Source organism: Festucalex cinctus, chromosome 9 (genome assembly GCF_051991245.1).
Source record: "Festucalex cinctus isolate MCC-2025b chromosome 9, RoL_Fcin_1.0, whole genome shotgun sequence".
NCBI lineage: Eukaryota > Metazoa > Chordata > Actinopteri > Syngnathiformes > Syngnathidae > Festucalex > Festucalex cinctus.
The window spans coordinates 29,855,323-29,875,426 of NC_135419.1; the positions used below are offsets into that span (position 1 = coordinate 29,855,323).

A 20,104-nucleotide genomic window follows, 5' to 3' on the forward strand; every position below is an offset into this window, starting at 1 on the left:
GGTTGGCACGAAAGTTCATGTACACTCTGTCGGTTTCAGGTTGTTCGTGAACTGTGTCCAGTGGGTCTTCATGTGCTGGAGTATCAGTGGTTGTCTAGCATTTTGCGCTTTGGTTGGCGTGTAATCGTTCCTCCATCGGAGTAGACATGCGGCCCTTCACCTACCTCGAGTGTCAGGGGGTGAGGCAGGTTTAGAGTCGCAGGTCGGGGTATGTCATAAATCGGGGTTTCGTATCCAGGAGGATTCCATCCTCGGCGCTCAAATCGTTCCCTTGCCTCGGCTGAACAAAGTTTTTCAGGTATTACTAACCTGCCACCGCTGCCATCGAAATCCTGCTCCTCCTCCATCGCTTCATCGTAGCCTCGTTTCATGCCTTCGATCTTTGGTTTGGTCCTTTGAGGACTGCTGTGTTTTGATATCTCGTTAGCTCCTCCTTCTTCTCTTGGGGGCTGGCTTTTCATTACCTAGTTACCTTTTACATGTATTTTCAAATTGACTCCACTGTCCACTGGGCCAAATTCATATTCCTTTAATTAAGAGGGGTTTTATTTTTATTAGTAATCAATTTGGACATTTTTTGCCAATTCCTAGCGTTACCTATTCCATTGATTACTTATCTTCATTAGGCTCGGCCCGCAATTCAGCCAATCTTTCTTGCATCCGATTTCGTAGAAATTCTTGATAATCAAACAACAGGGCCGTTGAGGGTCCTGGTGACTCCTCCTGCCCAAGGCTCACGGGGGTCTGCTGGGACTTCTGAACCTTGGCTTTATTTCCACGATTTTCTTTTCCAATAGTTTAATTTTTTCTCTCAATTCTCTTTGCTCAGCGGTACTTTCCTGAGAATGCTCAATTAAAGACAACCAATATGGCCTAAATTGCCCAAGATCCACAAAAAGATTGTGTAGGGCCGTATAAATATTCCTAGGAAATTTTCTATTGATTCTCTACTTGTTTCTAACCTGGTTACTCGATCCTTCAGCTCAGCAATTTCATCTTCCATCTCCCTCCTGTTGTTACTCCTTTGTAGATGTGGAAGGCTGTGGATCTTGGTGCCTGTTCCAAAAGCGTGACAGGACTACCTTGAGGACCTTGTGTTCTCTTACCACGTCTTCCTCGCTATCTTCGCTCAACTCTAGCTTGTACTCTTTTTCTTCTGGCTCCTCCCCGTTAGAGGAGGCGCTCTCCCCTGTATCCGGCCCTTTCCTCTCTTCCGCCTTTGACCTTGTGGCTGGAGTTTCCGGTCCTTCTCCCATTTCCATCTGTTCTTCTCTGGGAAGAACGGAAGGAGGGGCCTTTCTACACATCTTCACTATCTTTCTCCATTTATGTGAATTATTATACCTCCATGGGTTTGCTTTCTTAAAACTAGGGCATCCCTGTAGCGACCAATGCCTTTTGTGGTCGCCGCTCATATTTCCTTCACTAGTACAACCCGGGTAGGGACATCCTGGCCCCCATCTTTTCCTCGGGCGACCTCTAAGATCGAAATTTTCCCCTGACCTGGGTTTCTTGTTTTCGTCCTTCCCTAATGAACTAGCATTAAGTTTTTCTAGTTCTTCTATGGATACCTGAGCTAATACCATTAACTTCTCATTACTACTAGACACCATTTCTTCATCTCCATCCACCCCACTATGCCTTCTTGTCAGTTTACCACTAAGGCAATCCCCATAAAAAGTACATTTGGGGTGCAGCCGTTTGGCTTCCTCCTCTGTACTCATTGATACTGCTATTCCCAAAGAGTATATACCCTCATAGGGTTTCATAGCCATCATTACTCTTACTTTTATCCAGTATTCCGTGTCTGACCTCGGATCCCTCCGAGGCGACATCGCTGGACTCACCTTCACCACTACTGTTTTAGCCTTATACTCCATTCTATCCAATGTAGCTTCCCTTACTATATAACTGCTACACATGCTACTAATATTTACTACTCTTTCTTGTGGGACATCAGATAACGTTTCCATCGGAATATCCCCTCGGGCTAATGCAACATTAATTAGCGTGGCCCAGGGCACCTTTGGTTCAATCACATACATAGGTTCAACATGAATCAAAGTTGGCGTCGCTTCCGAGCCAACAATCAGCGGGGCCGAGCAATACTCACCTCCTTTTGGCGGCCAGTTGTTGTAGAGCAGTGCCTGAAATCGTGGGTCGCGCGTCCTCTCGTTTATCTCCATCGGCCAATAGGTCAGCAAATCGGAACTCAGCGACTTTATCGGGGTCTCTGCTCTAGTTAGCTGCCACCCTTCGGCCTCCCCTGCTTTTATCAGTGAACCTTTCCCCATTCTCATCCTGCAATGTTGGCAATACAGTATGCTCTCTCCGTCCCACAAACATTCACAAAACTGCGCCTCCGTATTCTCTTGCCGGGGCTAAATCCCACTGCGCATACAATTTTATTCTAGGTAGGCTCTTTATTCTACAGTATCCACATACCTGTATTTCAAGTACCTTAGCCGAGCCAACCTCACTTAAATCCGGCTTAAGGCCGTCTATCCAGCCTTCGTCGGGTATATTCCACTGGCTCATCGACTCCTCGTCTCCACCACAAATTACGCAGGGCAAGATAGCCGATCGCCAACTGAAACCTTCTACTCTATTGCTAATATATCCTCTTACTGCATTCATCCAAAGCTTAAATGCCTTACCAACCATCATTTCCCTTTCAGTCCTCAGCACAATGACAGCTCCTTTTACCATAACGAGCTTGACAAAGGCCGGAGTGACTTGTTCCATTTTTTAATTATTTGTCTTACTCCTTAGCTTCAGGCCGAATTAACTGGTATCGGTTTTAGCTGCTCTACCCCTTGGAGTCCCTTATTCTTCAATCGCACTGTGTTTCTGTCCAAAACTTCTTCAACGATGTCAAACTGATCATACTTCACTTTTACTGCCTGGTTATCAGATGGACCATGAGCTTTAATCCACACTCTCTGTCCTACCTCAAATGGGCACTTCCTTTTCTGAGGGTTCTCTGTGCTTTGCATCCGTCCTACCTCAGGAGCGACAAAGGGGCGCTGGTTCAATTCCTCTGAAGGGGAAGGTCTATCTGCTCGGCTCCTCCCATTCAGGTCCTTGACCAACTCCATCAATTTTTCACTCCATTCTTTTCCATTAGCATTTTTCCCGAGCCAACTTTTAACTAGCCCAATGGTTCTTTCAGCCACGCCATTAGCTTGAGGGGTGTAAGGTGGCGAATAAGTTCTTATTATTCCCCACTTTTGACACCACCTATCTATTGTAGCGTTTTTGAAATGAGTTCCATTGTCAGTTCTTAACTCTCTCGGTATGCCTAACCACATACAACCCTCTTCCAGCGTTTTCAGTACGCTATTAGCATTCGCATTACGTACAGCTTTCAAACCAAAATGTCCCGACATCGAATCAACAAGCACAACAAGATATTTCTCACCTTTAGTGCCGTTTACTCCCATGGGGCCTGCTACGTCCATGCAAACTGATGCCCATGGAACAGTGCTTTTAATCGTCAATCCGTCCACTCGCTGTCCTCGGCGTCCTGCATTATACTTATTACACAACTCGCAGTTTCGTATAACTGAACGGATTTTCTTTTCTGGGATCCAAAGTTCCAGTTTCTCCAGTTCCCTCTTTGTGGGCAAGGCACCTCCATGGCCTAGCGCTTCATGTACGGCCTTAGTCACCTCACACACAAACTCATCTGGGACCACTTTTCCTCCTTTGGGAGTATCGTCCCATTTTTCTGCTCCTACAATTACCAATCTTCTCTCTTGGACGTATTTATCTATTTCATCATTTCCTCTCCAGTGAGCCCCCTCCTTGACGTGGGCTTTCTGGTGAACAACATCGATAGTCATATTTAACCTTAACTCAGCTATTTTCTTCCACAACTCAGCATGAGCGATTTCTTTACTCCTCGCTCCTTCAAACCCATTTTCTTCCTAAATGGATGTCTTCCTTGAGCGCCTGAGCGCAATAGTGACTATCGGTTATAAGTCTCACTCGACTCACGTGTAGTCTTATGGCCTCTAATAAACCTTCTAACACCGCTGTAGCCTCTCCTGCTTGGGCACTACCAGGAGTCTGACCTTTCCTGCGGCATATCTCTCTACCTTCGTGTTTCAGGATGAAGCCCCAGTGGGCTTGCTGGTCTTCACCCTTTTTGGACCCATCCGTGTATAGAATCCATTCATATGGTTTCTCCTCACAGTTTATTATTTTCGCCTGTTTATTAGATATGGATTTTGCTGGTCCTATCTCTAAATCAGGGTCTAGCAGAATATCTTCCCACCTCCCCCATCTCACATTAGTTGCTTTAGTACTTTCTAGTGTGTTTTTACGCAGGTATCGATGTACTTGACTCTGCGTAACCACTTTTATACCTTGCCCTTGGGCTAAATCTTTTAAGTTCCCCAATATTTAGCAAGAACCGCTAATTCTCTCTCCTCCTGGGGAAACTTTTTCTCAACATTATTTATAGTATAAGTCCATAGTGTCACTAAGCCGGCACCTTCATTACTAACACTTACCATTGCGTTATCTTCATCACATTGAATCTCGGCAACTAACCTAACTTCCAAGCTTCTCGGCTCGAGGCGTATAGCATTTTTTACTGCGTTTTTGAGCCCTTCTAAATTTTCTTGGTCTTTAGCCGACCAAGGCCAGTCTTTTGTTTTCTTTTCGTTAGGATTTTTACGCAGTCGGGCATAAAGGGGTCTCGCAAATTTCTGATAGTACGGAACATGATCTCGAACATAATTACACAGTCCTAATATTTTTTGCAGCTCGTTCTCGGACGTTGGAGGCAAAATTTGTTCTATTTTTTCTCTATACGCTTGCGTCAGCCCCAAGTCCTCAGACACTTGGAATCCCAAGTAATCTACCTGAAACCTGGCCAGCTGACACTTTTTAAGATTTAGCTTTAATCCTGCCTCCGTTACTCGCTTGATTACGGCTTGCAAAATCTCTAAATGTTCCTCCTCCGTGTCACTAGCAATGAACACATCATCGATGTAAACTGTGACTGGGAGACCTTCCAAGACATGCAAGACAGCTGATTGAAATACGTTCGGGGAGTTCTTATACCCTTGCGGCAAGCGCTGCCAAACGTATGCTTTTCCTTTATGCGTAAACGCTGTTTTCCCTTGTGATGCTTTGGCAATTCTCAGGGAAAAGAATCCATTTGCAAGGTCAATACATGATTTATACTTTTTTACTCTTAACGTTTTTAAAGAAGCTTGGGGGTTTATGAGGCTCGCTCGGTTAGCCACCGTACGGCGGTTTAGAGCTTTAAAGTTCATGACCGGCCTCCAATCCCCTCCTACCGCTTCAGGTTTTTTAACGGCTTGAATTGGGCTATTAGTAATAGGATTTAGCTCTTCACGAATAATGCCAAGTGCTAATAATTCTTTTACAATTACCTCCATTTCGGCTACTGCTCCGGGGTTGAGGGGATATTGCCTTACTGGCGGATGTACCCCTCCACTAATAGTATGCATGTATTTTGATCCTAAATCTCCGCAATCATTTTTAAAATGTGCGACTGCGGCCTTGTCTAGGATTTCACCTAATTTCTTTTTCCCTTCCAGTGTTAACACACTGTCTTGGATTTGTTGGGCTTTTACGGCAGGTACATCTACTGATTTATACCACTCTTGGTCAGGTATTATTTTTGTAGGGCCTACTTTCACTAATTTTGGTTTTAGTTTTTCACATCTCTTTTTCGCAACTTGCTTCTGATTTTTAGGCTTTTTCATTTCTTCTGCATCTTTTAATGTCAACAAATTGTGAGGTCCCAGTACCCACACAATTCCCTTCCACATTCCTACCGGCATTTTGGCAATCGAACCATCGGCTACCATTACTTGTAGGTGTCCAATTTGTTTTAAGGCTTTACGGGTCATGGACACCTCGGCCCCTGTGTCTACTAAATAGGGCACTCCCTCCACCTTAGCATAAAGGTTATCCCCTATTCTGTAAACCCCTTCCAGGGTGACCCGTACCTTTGTCCCCATTATTTGCCAGGCCCCCCGGAGGCTGCCGCCTTGCGAGCCTCGAGGAAGGCCTTCCTTTCTTCTGGGTTCAACTTGTCAAATTCTTCTTTGGGCATGTATGCCGGACCTGGTCTTCGCACCGCTGGCTGTTGTCTTGGTTGGGGCCTCGTCTGCTGTCCTGGCTGGGTGGCCTGTCTCTGACTTCCGCTCATTCTCTGCTGCTGTGGTCTTATGTAGGGGACAGTCTGAACTGGCCGCTGAGCTCCCTGCTGGACTTGCTGTTCGTTCCCCCGGGTTCGACTAGCAACTGGTCCCGTTCTCCTCTTCTCAGCGTTATGCTTGGTCAGGCGATCCCACTTCTTAACGGAGGCTTCAATTTTCAGCGTCGTGCTATTAGGGGCCATTTTTACAAAGACAGCTTCGTTCCCTTTTTCCTTAACAATCATTCGCAGCACTTTGATATACCTATTTGGAGATATAACTTCCTTAATTTTGTGCCACACATTTAGCAGGGAAACGTCCCTCTTGAGTTGTTCTCTAGCCCTGCTGATATGAGCATCTTCATCCTCATCTTCACCATCCACCCATCTTTCGTAGACTTGTTGTGGTGTTTCGTTTGGTCCAACAGGACTAGCGATGATGTACTGAAGCCATAGCTTCTTAGCACCATCTCCTCCTGGGGCGTCCCTAATCATAGGCCATGTCTCAACTAAATACTCTTTAGCTGTCTCTAGCCTACCTTTTTGGCGAACCAACTCCTTTAAGGTCTTAAACTGTTGCACATCACCCTCTATGTCGTGTGGCTGATTTATTGGGTTCGGTACTATTGTAGTTGATCCCAACTGTGTCATATATTGGGTCTGTTGGTTCAAGGAGGTTCTCGGGGCAGCTGGTACTGTTAAAGTAACCGCTGCTCCATCATTATCCGAATCTGAATTTAAATCATCGTCGGCTCTCAGCTCACATTTTGCTTTATCATTTATTGCTTTTTTGAGCCGTCTTAACATAAAATCATGTGCCACCGCCACGTAACCATCCCTGAAATTCTTAGTCAGGTCTTGGTGAGCAAGTAATGTGGTATATGGCGGAGCCTGTAAAATGTTAACAGCCTCGCGATAAGTTATTCGCATAGTTAGAGGCATTTTACTATCTAGCTTATTAAGCCAGGCAGGTGGATAAGGGCGATTTACTTGCCCTGCCTCGGGTATGTAAGCTTTTCGCCCATCCTTTGTCTCGATCCATCCCAGGCTAACATCCCTAGCTATCCTTTCTGAGGACCGGTACACGTCAAACGTCGGTTGAGGATTTTTCTTTCTTCTATTCACTGGTCTTGTGACTATTTTTGGGTTCTGGCTGGGGTTGGCCGGGTCATCTTCTGATGAGGTTGAGTCTTGGTCTTCGTCAGCGGGGTTAGCGCCAATCGCGGTTGAAACAGGAGCCTGCTCTCCATCATCTTCCTCTTCGCTCCCGTCTCCTGGTATCAAACACTGTGGCAGGGGCACCGTCTTCATTGGAGGTCGTCCCGGAACGGGATCCCGTGCCGTTCCCGGGGTGGATGTGACGGGGCTGAAGGTCACTGTCCCCCTAGGGGCTTTATTCTTTCCCTTTGGGGTTTGTTTGCTCGGTCCCGCCTGTTCTTCATCTTCTACCACCCGAGCAGCTCCTGACATCCCTCCGCTTACTGGGGAAGGAACGGGAGTTGTTCTAACTGGGGATGGTGACTGGGGCGAGTCCCTGGGCCCTCCATTTGTTGATTGCTGGAGTTGGCGTCGTTCACGTTCCATTTGTCTAGTTCGGGATAAAATCTCATCTGTCACTGATTTAACTCGCTCCTCTCTCTGCTTTTTTGATATTGCTACCACAAATTCTACTCCCGATGGAGTTGTTACAGGAGTTTTAGCCCTTAAAGTGAACGCGGCTACCGCTATGGATTCAGCCTGTTGCCACTGCATTTTCCCAGTTTTTATCCAGTTTACATCTATCACTATTCTCTCCGCTCCCTCTCCCAGCGCTTTGTCAACCCCTCTCTCCAATGCTTTTGCCATTTCGTCCGCATATTGTGACTGATCATTTTTAGGGTTCCACTCTGTCCCGGGCACGTGAATTATCATGCCGTAGGGAGTGTTCCCGCCACTAGTTTTTGCCGCTATTATTGGCCGCTGGTATTCTTTTTGTAATTTTTGTTTAACCTCTAATTCCTATTCTTGTCCAGCTTCCTGCCTTAAAATATTTCTAAGCGCTTTACTATGCGATTTTAGTGATCTATCTGTGATTACCACTATAACATCCCCCTGTATTTGCCAGGGGCTTCCCACATAGTGACACAATATTACTCCATTCCCGATTGAAACCCTTTTTGTTTCCTCCGGCAGCCCGCCCAGGGGCTCCGTTCTTATCAGGGGAGTCATTTTCACAGTTATACCTGAGCCTTCATTCTCCGATGCTCCTGCATCCTCCTCTACCCGGACACATGAGCCCGTATCAAAAAAGCCCTCTTCACTGGCGGCCTCAGCTGGCCGTTTCCGCGCCATTTGGAGCTCTTTCAACTTCGGTTGCTCCCAGAGGTTGAGGCTTAAAGCTTCAGTCCCCTTGGGATTTGTCAATTCCACCCTTATGTGCATTTTCTCGGCAAGGGATTTTATCGTCGGGTCCCACTGGACTCCGGTGCTAACCACTTCCATTACATTATACACATCTAACAACACAGTCCACCAGTGGACCCAAAGGCCCACCGTCCCAGAGGTGCATCCCTCTTGGGGGTGGTTTACCACTACGGTTGCTATGCCCATTATTTCGGGAAATTCACTCACGAACACTCCCGTTTCCTTCACCGACCTTTCCACCTCGGCTGGGAAGTCGGTAGGATGGATTGAAGGGTTGTTTACTTCCAGGTGCCTTCAGGCTCCTGGTGGCCATCGATCTACACCTTCACCCAGTAGCATAACCACTACTGGTATATCTGCTTGTTCTAGAGGACAGAATTCAGGCATTAATCCTGCTCCCCTCTCTGTAGGGCTGGGGGGTTTTTCCCCTCCATTTTTCCCTGTCAATTTTTCCATTATTTCACTAGCGTGTTTTATAGCCCGCTTTGCTTCCTTATTGTAGGAGTGGAGCTATCTATTTCCGAAGCCTTCCCGTGCGCTATGGGTTTCAGGGACGTACTATAGCTCCTGGTTACTCAGCTCCGTACCCGTGTACGTTGCCTCTACCTTTATCGGGACTACCGCGTTCGGGTTTCCTACCTTCACTCGTCGGCGGATGTCCTCTCTTAAACGGTGGGGTGTGTAATACTTTTAGGTCGGTTGCAATCCTTCCCGCTTCTCTTTTCCGGGATGTGGATTTCTTCTTGTGTCAATGGACACTCCTATCAGGGAACCGAAAAAGGCTGCTTCCACTAGAACATTAGTCTAGTGGAAACACCTACCTTCTCTCCTGGGTCGTCAAAGACTTTCTTCTTGTGCCAATGGACACTCCTGTCGGGGAACCGAAAAAGGCTGCTTCCACTAGAACATTAGTCTAGTGGAAACACCTACCTTCTCTCCTTAGTTCTCGATGACTTTCTTCTTGTGCCAATGGACACTCCTGTCGGGAACCGAAAAAGGCTGCTTCCACTAGAACATTAGTCTAGTGGAAACACCTACCTTCTCTCCTTAGTTCTCGACGACTTTCTTCTTGTGCCAATGGACACTCCTGTCGGGAACCGAAAAAGGCTGCCTCCACTAGAACATTAGTCTAGTGGAAACACCTACCTTCTCTCCTTAGTTCTCGACGACTTTCTTCTTGTGCCAATGGACACTCCTGTCGGGGAACCGAAAAAGGCTGCTTCCACTAGAACATTAGTCTAGTGGAAACACCTACCTTCTCTCCTTAGTTCTCGACGACTTTCTTCTTGTGCCAATGGACACTCCTGTCGGGAACCGAAAAAGGCTGCCTCCACTAGAACATTAGTCTAGTGGAAACACCTACCTTCTCTCCTTAGTTCTCGACGACTTTCTTCTTGTGCCAATGGACACTCCTGTCGGGAACCGAAAACTTAAAATTTTCGCAAAAATACAAGGAGGAAAGGCAGGGGATGGGGGATCAGGGTTATGCCTGTAGTGGCGGCAGCCTCGGTCAATGGGTCCGCTATCAAAGAAAAGGGACCATAAATATTTTCGGGCACCCCGCAATAACCAAGCAAAGAATATGGTAGATTTGCTATAAATGGGTATCTATAATGACAAGCCACTAAAATCGGCAACCGCACCCAATGTGGAAAGCCTAAATAGCATAACCCATAGTTTATCATCACACAGTTGAAAGAGACTGCTTCTCACCGAGCAGCCCCCCACTATCAACTCTAACTGTTCAAGCCCTCCTCCTCTTTGCGGACGGGCTTGAACCACCCCTTGACTCAGCCCCTCCCTCAGGAAAGCGCGGCGCAGCGCGCTCTACCAGGTACACTATCAGTACCTTCACAGCCGACCAGAGCAGCAGGTCGCTGTAAAAGCTCATTCACTTTGAATGGCTTTCTCACACTCAGCTTCGGTAGGAGTGTAAGTCTCCTGGGGGAGCCAGTCACCGTTCCTTTAACACAAAATAGTACAATCAACTTCAATTCAAAAATCACACTAGATTTTCACAATTAAAGCAGTTCTTTTCCATGAAACCCTATTCATCAAAGAGACTAATTTTGTGTTAGCTCAGGGTCGTCTGACATGACAATTTATCAGCGAGTTCGCCGTCAACTCCAAGCACTGTGCCCACCGCTCAGAGCCGCGCTCACTCGGGTTCCTGTTTGGGCTTCGATCGACCCCGATTTTGACAAAAATGAGTCAATCGAGCCCCACGTATGGGCGCCACATGTCAACTTCCGCTTACCCGCAGGACTTAAATCGGGAAATATGTCCTGATCGACTCTCCAATCAAAGGGTTAGAAATTCCCCTTTTCCCTCACCGGCTCTAAGGCGTCAGCGTGAGGATACGGGAATTAGTTAAGCCGATATGTCAAAGTGGATTCACCTAGGTTTGTTCACTGTCATCTTATCATGAGGCCAATCCGTTTCCATCCACCTATCAATCCCGAGTGAATAACCACACAGAGCCCAGGAATAATAGTATGAACACCTCACTTACATTGGCAGCTCCACTTTCATAAGTTGTTTGCATTTGTTATTGACCTAGTCATTTAATAATCCTTGTAAGGATCATACGGATTTGTTTCATATCAAGCAGGAGTATTTGACTTTATTAATACAGATGGAAACACTGGTTAGATGTCATTCGCATGCACTTACCTCTTTCCGGACGTCCGTTGCTGTTGTGTCCGTCTCGAAGAAATATAATGCTGACTTACAAAATGATCCAAACAAATAAAAACAAAATTAAATAAAAAAAAATAAATAAATAAAAAAAATAAATAAAAAGAATCAAATAAAATAATAAATTCACACTTGGTTTATAAATTATTTTATTTAGGTCTTATAAAACGACCTCGGACTTAAAAAATGTCCGAAAGAAATAAAATAAAAAGAAACAAATAAAATGATTAATTCACAAATAGTCTTTTAATGATTTTTATTGACAATAATAATATAGCAAATATAATTCATGAAAATCACATTTAAAATAAACACATAAAATCAATAAAGATAAAATAAAATAGGAAACAGGAATCAAAATAATATTTAAACCTTTTATAAGAGCTTTCTAAGATTGATCATTTCTCAAGAGAACTCAAAACCCGATTCAAAATAAGGCGTTTTTGGTCAAAATTAATTTAAAGATATGGGAGTGGTTAAAAGGCTCTCACCCTACACGCGATTAATCTTTCATATCTTCATCTTAAACCCCTTATTAATAAACAATTTTTACTTTACCCAATCTTTGAAGAATGATTCACTCACGGCAAAGAGTCAAAGTCCTTTCATGAAGAAACCTAAGTCCCACGAAGCCGAGAATCAACCTTCAGCAACACACTCCATACAGATCACATCGCAGGGTGACGAAGAAGAGCCTCGATCATCGCAGGGGACGATCTTTTATAAACTTGGGTGCGTGCCACTGGTTTCATCATGGCGAGTGTGTCCTTCCGCGCCTACGTGGGGATTTCCAGTCTCTTCTCATATCAATGCGCAAAACATGTTGGGACTTGTTCTCAGTAAGTTTCCACACAGTTCAGTTAGAAGCGCGCAACGTTGGGGCTTAATCTTTGCATCAACACACACAGGAAACTGTTGAAACAGGTTGCGCTCTGTGGCTGGCGTAGCTTAGCAACCAGTTCCTGTTTTTCAAACAGGAAATTCAATGTGGGGCTAAAAGCTTCTGTTCTACTTGTAATACATATGTCAATAGTCTTAGCTCTTATTCAACAATCATAATATTAAAATCAACACATCCTATATGTATTAATGTTTTAAACATAACTAAGCAAGCATGAATAACATGTATATACATGACATGTTAATCCCAAATCCTCTCAAGGAACTTAACAGGTTATTTCTAGTTCTGGTTATACATCGTGCATGTCATTGTTTGAGAGTTAGACAATGCATACAGGTAGTCTCTTCACTCAATGCAGTTACAGCAATGTCATCAGCGATTAAGACAGTATCGCTCGTAAAGTAAATGAAAGAAAAGACAGCAAACTTCATAGTTGGCATCAATGTGCTGTAATCATTGATCCATAACTCAGGTTAACAATTATCGAATATAGATTGTGTGTGTGTATTATTACTTAATTCAGGATACCCTTTATTTACACTTAATTTGTATTTGGCCACTTCCGTTACCTTATATGGTATGTCCGGGCTGTGCTGAGTGCAGCTTGGTTGTACAGGTTTGGCGGCATCTGGTGGTGCTTTAGGGAGCTACGCACAGAGGCCATTTGGTTTGGTTTTCACTCATGTAGACACCAATTGGTCTCGAACTAAGAATTGAGTCTAGTCCATTAATTTGTTATCTCATTTTATATGATATGGCGTTTCATCTGACCCACTCAATCCCACTCAATTCAACAATATATATATATATATATATATATATATATATATATATATGTATACATTTATATATATATATATATATATATATATATATATATATACGTATACATTTATATATATATATACGTATACATTTATATATATATATACGTATACATTTATATATATATATATATACGTATACATTTATATATATATATATATATATATATATATATATATATATACGTATACATTTATATATATATATATACGTATACATTTATATATATATATATATATACGTATATATATATATATACGTATATATATATATATATATATATATATATATATATATATATATATATATATATATACGTATATATATAAGTATATATATATATATATATATATATATATATGTATATATATATACGTATATATATAAATGTATACGTATATATATATATATATAAGTATATATATATATATATATATATATATATAATTTTTATATGTATTTTTGAGGCGGGGCTATTAGTCTATTAATCGATTGAATAATTGATAGGCCACTCGATTTTTAAAAAAGTTGTTAGTGACAGCACTAATACAAGCAATATGCAATCCTGTTCATTCGTCTTTCTTTCATCATCGTTTTTGAAGTCGCCGGAACAAGAGATGAGTTACCTTACTGTAACGTTCAAATAAAGAGCTGAGCTGTGTCCAAGACCAACAAGTTTAGCTCCTTGGGAACGCTCTGCGCTATCAAACCATAGAGCGTGTGTTAAATCCTCAATGTCGTTTGCAATATGTCTATGATAAATAGATTTTGGGGCAAATAAGGTTGGGTAGCCCTCATTTAGAGCATTATGTCATTATTCATTTGTCAGGTAAAACTTCCAAGGAGAGTTATGTTTTTTGTTTTATTTTCTACCCATACAGAGGAGGCATTCAATATGGCATGTACATCATTGAGTAAACTTTTAAGTGTCTTTTACGTTTCATTTAAGTATCTTGAGGTCAACCCAAGTGTCCTTTAGATGTCTCCCTCCTTCAACACAGGTGCTTTCTGTCCTAATGCAATAGCTCTTTTTTTTCCCCCCTGAGAAGGCTTGTACTAGTATACTGCATTGTATATAGTGGACAAACTAACACATCAATATTCTTTCCATTAGAACAAGATACCGGATGCTGAGCCTCATTGTGATCTGTTTTCAGCTCATGCAGTACAGTCACTGTGGAATGAATGCATAGCCTCCGGTGGCTCAAATGAATTAATTATTGATGTGCAGGACTACATACCATTCAGTAAGTAAAAACTCACACAGTGGCCAATACACCATTATCCAGGACTAAAATGTTTTTAATTATGGAGATTCTCAAATCACAACAGAGTTCTGTTCCTATGACACATTGTGACCCAAATATGTGCCCTATGCTGTATCACAAACCAATGCTATTGCAGTAGTGAAGTCATAATTTCAGTAAATATCTGTAATTTAGCTGGTGTCGGGCCAAAACCTTGTATCTCCAAAATAATAATTTCTCAGGAGACCCCCAAAACAGCTTGTTTGTTCAACCAGTAACAAAGCATCATCAAAGGGAGCAATCCATTGTCAATGTTTAAGATTGGTCAATAGTTTGTCAAAATAACACCCACACGTTGATTGACGATTAGTAGATTCGTCAACAGTTTCTCAAAATAACACCCGCAATAGTATCAAATTGTGACTTGGGAGGTTTTTCGCCCGATGCAAGCCATTTAAAGGCAATATAGACTAGCACAAATGAAAACTTATTATATTGTTATATTTTAGAAGAAAAATCCTTATCTATACTGCTGTGGTTGACTTCACGTTGCATGTTCTGTGTGACAATAAATTCTCAAGATGCTGTGCAAAGGGACTTCCGGTGGCGCGGTAGACAAGATGGCCGCGTAGTGACTGAGCTCCGGATATCAGCCGCAAATTTGATAATAATTCAAGAGTCTTACTCGTCCAAACGATTTTATTTTGTTGCCATAATGAGTGGGGATAAAAGCAAGAAAAAAGGTTATAGGCTACGACACAATGTTGAGCGAGAAACCGAAGGAGTAGCTGTGCCATGTGATAGCGTAGCAAATCAAGATGGAGCCCCGAAAGGGAATGAAACTCTGGATTCAATTCGCAAAGTGATGAGCGAGGTTATGACATCGGGGATGGCTTCGCTTCAAGCCGAACTCAAAAAAGACCTTGCTGACTTCTGAGCATGTTTTCGAGAAGAAAAAACAAATGGAGGAGCACACCGCGGAGGTAAACCGGAAGATAAACGAAGTGACAAATCGAGTCAAGGGGACAGCAAAATGTGTTGGAGAAGTGGAGAAAAGTTTAGCCGACATGGAGAAATGGGACATTGGTGTCAAAGAGACTCTCACCCAACTTCTTACTAACCAACGGGCTCTAAAGGAGAAAGTGGCGGATTTGGAAGGGCGCTCCCGGCGCAAGAATATCCGAATCTACGGTATACTCGAGGACGCTGAGGGTACATCCGCTGTGGCTTTCATTGAAAATTTTCTCAAGTCGGAGCTGGGAGCCGAAAGTCACCCGGACTTGGGAATCGTGCTCTTGCCCACAAGCCTCCATCGGGTGCCCCCTCTCGTTCCATGGTGGTTCGCTTCCTTCGGTTCTCAGTGAAAGAGCAGATTCTTCGAGACGCATGGAGGTAGAAGCTTCGGATTCAAAACAAACCAGTATATTTTGATCACGATTATGCTACGGAAGTACAGAGCAAACGGAAGCAATATATCCCCGTAAAGAAGGCGTTGAAAGACAAGGGCATACGTTTCCAAACCCCCCTAACGAAGATGCGAGTTTTTTTTTACACTGGCACCGTCATGTACAACAACGCGAGGCACGAGACGAGGATTTGAGGTGGCCGAAATTGCCGCGGATCAGAAGAGGAAAGCGTCTCAGAGGAGACGCTGGCTCGACTTCTACCTTGGGAGTCAGCCGAGACCCAGCGTGCGGGAGGGAGACAGCGGTTCCGGCGGCAAATTCGGGAAAAGCTGAGTGAGTACCGCAGAATGGGGCCCGAGCCCCCAGCGGGGGATGAATGAGACACCCGATTGGAACTTCCCACTACTGGACAACTACTATACCGGCGATATGAGAAGTAGGGCTGGGACAACGCGTCGACGTAATCGATGATGTCGACGCAAAAAATACGTCGACGCAATAAATGCACGTCGATGCGTCACTTTTGCCGCCATCGCGCAATGTCTGGGCCACCAAATATACGTTACCTTGCAGACAAAAACACAGGGCGCAAAAAAAAAAAAAAAAAAAAGAAGCAGAACATACAATGCACGTATATTGTGCACAATTACAGTTTAGCAATGGAGGGCAACGATCGTTGTGGTTTGCGGATACCCGGAAGACATGACAAGCAAGCACGTGTACCGGCAGGGGCCGGGTCAAAAATGGAGAAAGTGTGGAGTTTTTTTTTTTTGTTTTGTTTTGTTTTTTTTAACTCTTTGACTGCCAAAGACGTTTCATGATGATTAGTAAAATTCCAATGAATGGAATGCGATCTTTCATTGAGTAGCCACACTGTATATGTAGTAAAGGCAAACAATATTCTTTTTGCCTTGAAAGATGAGATAAAATGCTCAAAAGCGGCTGGCACTGTGGATTTTTTTGTTTTGTTTTTATAACGCCTGGCAGTCAAAGAGTTTTAATTGTTGATGTGTGAAGCAAGCTAGCAATGACACAATACAATGATGTGTCTATTGTTTCTACGAGATGGATGACGCGGAAGCTGAGAAGCAGAATTGCCTCCTTTTTTTCTTCCGCTGTGCGCAGCGCGACGGGATACAGTTTTTGAATCAAAAATAGCAGCGACCGCAGCATCGAGTAGCAGCGAGTCCGGGGAGAAGAAACGACCTCAAAATAAGACGTCCGAAGTATGGGAGTACTTTACACCTAAAAATGCAAAGTACTTGGCATATCATAAAAGCACAACCGCGATTAAGAGGGGGCACCCGGGAGCTTCTTGTGTGGAGCAGACATCGTAAGTTTTCAACTTTTTTTTTCTTTCCTTGTTGGCAATGAGTAACCCCGTCATTCATCCAAACTGCACCATGTAACTTGTGCTCCAGCCTCGCACACAGAACATGTACCCACTTTAGCACACGCAAACACACAGCCCTCACACACTCGCTTGTTGCTTTTTTTTTTTTTAATTGACACAGACACACACTTCATATACACGTAAACTTTTTATTTTTTTATTTTTTTTATTTCTGTCTATTAATAAACAAACAACATCCACGCCATATGAAAGGCATTTTTCAGTGACTGGAAATATAGTCAACCAAAAAAAAGGTCAAGCCTGACAGCTGAGCATGTTGAGATGCGAACATCCACTCCAACACAACACATGACTACAACACACACACACACCTGAGCAGATGCACACAGAAAGCGTGAGAGTGGTGGTGGAGCTGTATTGTTTTGAAAATTGCAGCCGTCACCACTGCTAGTTTTTTTTTTTTTTTTTTTTTTTTTTTAATGTTGATAAGATTTTGGTTCAGATTATGGCTTTTGCAGTTTTACTTATTAAAAGAGAGCTTTATTTTATTATTTCTTTATTGTAGGATTCAATTGCACAACAGCTGTGTGCACTTTGTCGTCTTGTTCAATAAAATTCATTTTTGAACTTGAATAAAAAATATATTGGAAAGAAGACAATTGTGTTTTACTCATGGAGATAAATTAGCATTAATTGCTATAGAGGTCAAATTATAGGGAGATAATCGATAATCGAATCTGAATCGAATCGCATTTAAAAGTGAAACGTTCGATTCATCGATGCATCGAAAAACTATTTTCTAGATTAATCGATTACAAATATAATCGTTTAACCCAGCCCTAATGAGAAGGCTGATACCTGTGGATTAATGTTCACGCCACAAGAAGTTTTTTCTACAGAGGGCCCCCACTTTGTGACAAGACCCCTCACAATTAGAAGCGACATGTTAGCTTCCCTGTTGGTTTTTCTTTGGTTTTATTTTTTCTCCTTTTTGTTTGGTTTTGTTGGTCCGAGATGTTACAAGTGCAATGTTTCAAAGGAAAGAAAAATGCCTTATCAATATTATAACATTCTCTCTTTGAATGTAAATGGGTTGAATAATCCCATCAAGAGAAGTAAAATGATAGCTAAAGTAAAAAAGGAGAAAGCCAGTGTTTTTGGCAGGAAACTCATTTATCTGATGGTGAGCATGATAAATTAAAGAAGATGGGCTTTAGAAACTCCTTGTTTTCATCATATAAAAATGGTAAAAAGAGGGGTGTTGCTATATGGTGGCAAATAATGTTAAATTTGAGTTTATATCTCAAATCAATGATAAGGAAGGTAGATATGTCTTAGTAAAAGGAAAAATTGACCAAAAAGAAGTGACTTTGCTCAATGTATATGCCCCCCCTAAAAGTGATAATTGTTTTTTAGAAGGGCTTTCGATCTGATTGCAACAAACATATGGGACTCTTATCTGTGCTGGAGATTTTAACATACTTTTGAACCCGCAATTGGATACATCTCATAGAAAAAGAGGAAAGAATTAAACTGAAAAAAAATTTAATAGGATGATGAAAGAACTGACTTTGATTGATGTCTGGCGGGCCACACAGGGGTCCAACCCAGGGTACACGTTCTATTCTGCACATCATGCAGCCTATTCTCGACTGGACTATTTTTTTTGTGCTTAATAGGGATTTACATAGAATAAGAAATTGTAGAATAGGTCAGAGGGACCTCTCAGATCATACAGGCGTTTATCTGACATTACATCTTGATAGCAAACAACGGAAAACTATGTGGAGACTAAACACTGCGATGCTTAATGACCACGCCTTTATACAGTCAATGGAAAACGACCTTGCCCTGTATATGAAGGACAATGATACAGGGGATGTAGGCCCAAATATCTTATGGGATGCAGCCAAAGCTGTACTTAGGGGGAAGCTAATAGCAAGGATGTCTGCACTGCGAAAGGCAAAAACTGAAAAATTGACTAAATTACAGGAAAAATTGAGAGATTTGAAGCAAATATTGTCGGAAAGAACCCCAAAGTGGTACTCGAAATTAGAAATGTCAAACAGGAAATAGATAAAATATTAAGTGAAGCGGTAGAGAAAAATATCAGGTTTATGAAACAACGATACTATGAAGCAGGCCCTAGGGCAACTAGATTTTTAGCATGGAGACTCAAAAAACAACAGGCTGAAAATACAATTTATAGTATTAGAGATCTGGTAACAAATAAAATGACTAATTGTCTGGAGGGAATACAAAGTGCATTTGAAACTTATTACAAATCTTTATATTCCCAGGCAAGCCAAAATGATGAACATCCAATAATTGAATTTCTTAATTCATTAGACTTACCTACATTAGGTACAGAAATTAACGATAACCTTATATCCCCAATAACAAGGGATGAAATAAATGATGCTATTTCAAATTTAAACTCATCCAAATCATGTGGGTTGGATGGTTTCCCCCCGGCATGGTATAAGTTAATGAGAGAAAACCTGCTTCCTTTGCTGGAGCCTTGTTTTAATTGTGCCTTAAAAGGGGGCCCAATCCCTCCCTCTTGGAGAGAGGCTTTCATATCAGTGATTCCAAAAGAGGGAAAGGACAAAATGGAATGTAAAGGTTATAGACCGATTAGCGTCCTGAATATTGACTATAAATTGTATTCTACCATTTTAGCAAAAAGACTGCAAAAAGCGATGCCATGGTTAATAGATGAGGATCAAACTGGATTTATAAAAAACAGGCAGACTCAAGACAACATAAGGAAGGCCTTACATTTAATAGAACAGATCCATAAAAATCAAATGGATGCTGTCGTCCTCAGCTTAGACACGGAAAAAGCATTTGATTCCGTTGGGTGGGAATTTTTGTACTTGGTCATGGACAGATTTGTTTTTTGTAGAGAATTCATAGGATGTATACAGGGTCTCCATACCTCCCCTACAGCAAGAATAAAGGTTAATGGAAGTCTCTCTAATTCAATACATTTACAACGCGGATGCCAACAAGGTTGTCCCCTTAGTCCTAGCCTTTTTAATTTATTTATCGAACCATTAGCCCAAGCAGTTCACCAGGAGACGGGAT

At 42.5% G+C, this 20,104-nt stretch overlaps 1 protein-coding gene across 6 annotated transcripts in view; it reads left to right on the forward strand.

Annotated features, from left to right (window-relative positions):
• The window catches only part of trappc11 (trafficking protein particle complex subunit 11), a 411,517-nt gene that overhangs the window by 231,240 nt on the left and 160,173 nt on the right, over window positions 1-20,104 (forward strand). For all 6 annotated transcript variants that reach the window (XR_013284891.1, XR_013284892.1, XR_013284890.1 and 3 more), the window contains one exon: window positions 14,122-14,254. Coding sequence is in view for 3 of the 6 variants with exons in the window: in XM_077531543.1 (XP_077387669.1) it covers window positions 14,122-14,254 (133 nt within the window). In the remaining 3 variants the exon portion in view is untranslated. The remainder of the gene's footprint in view (window positions 1-14,121; window positions 14,255-20,104) is intronic.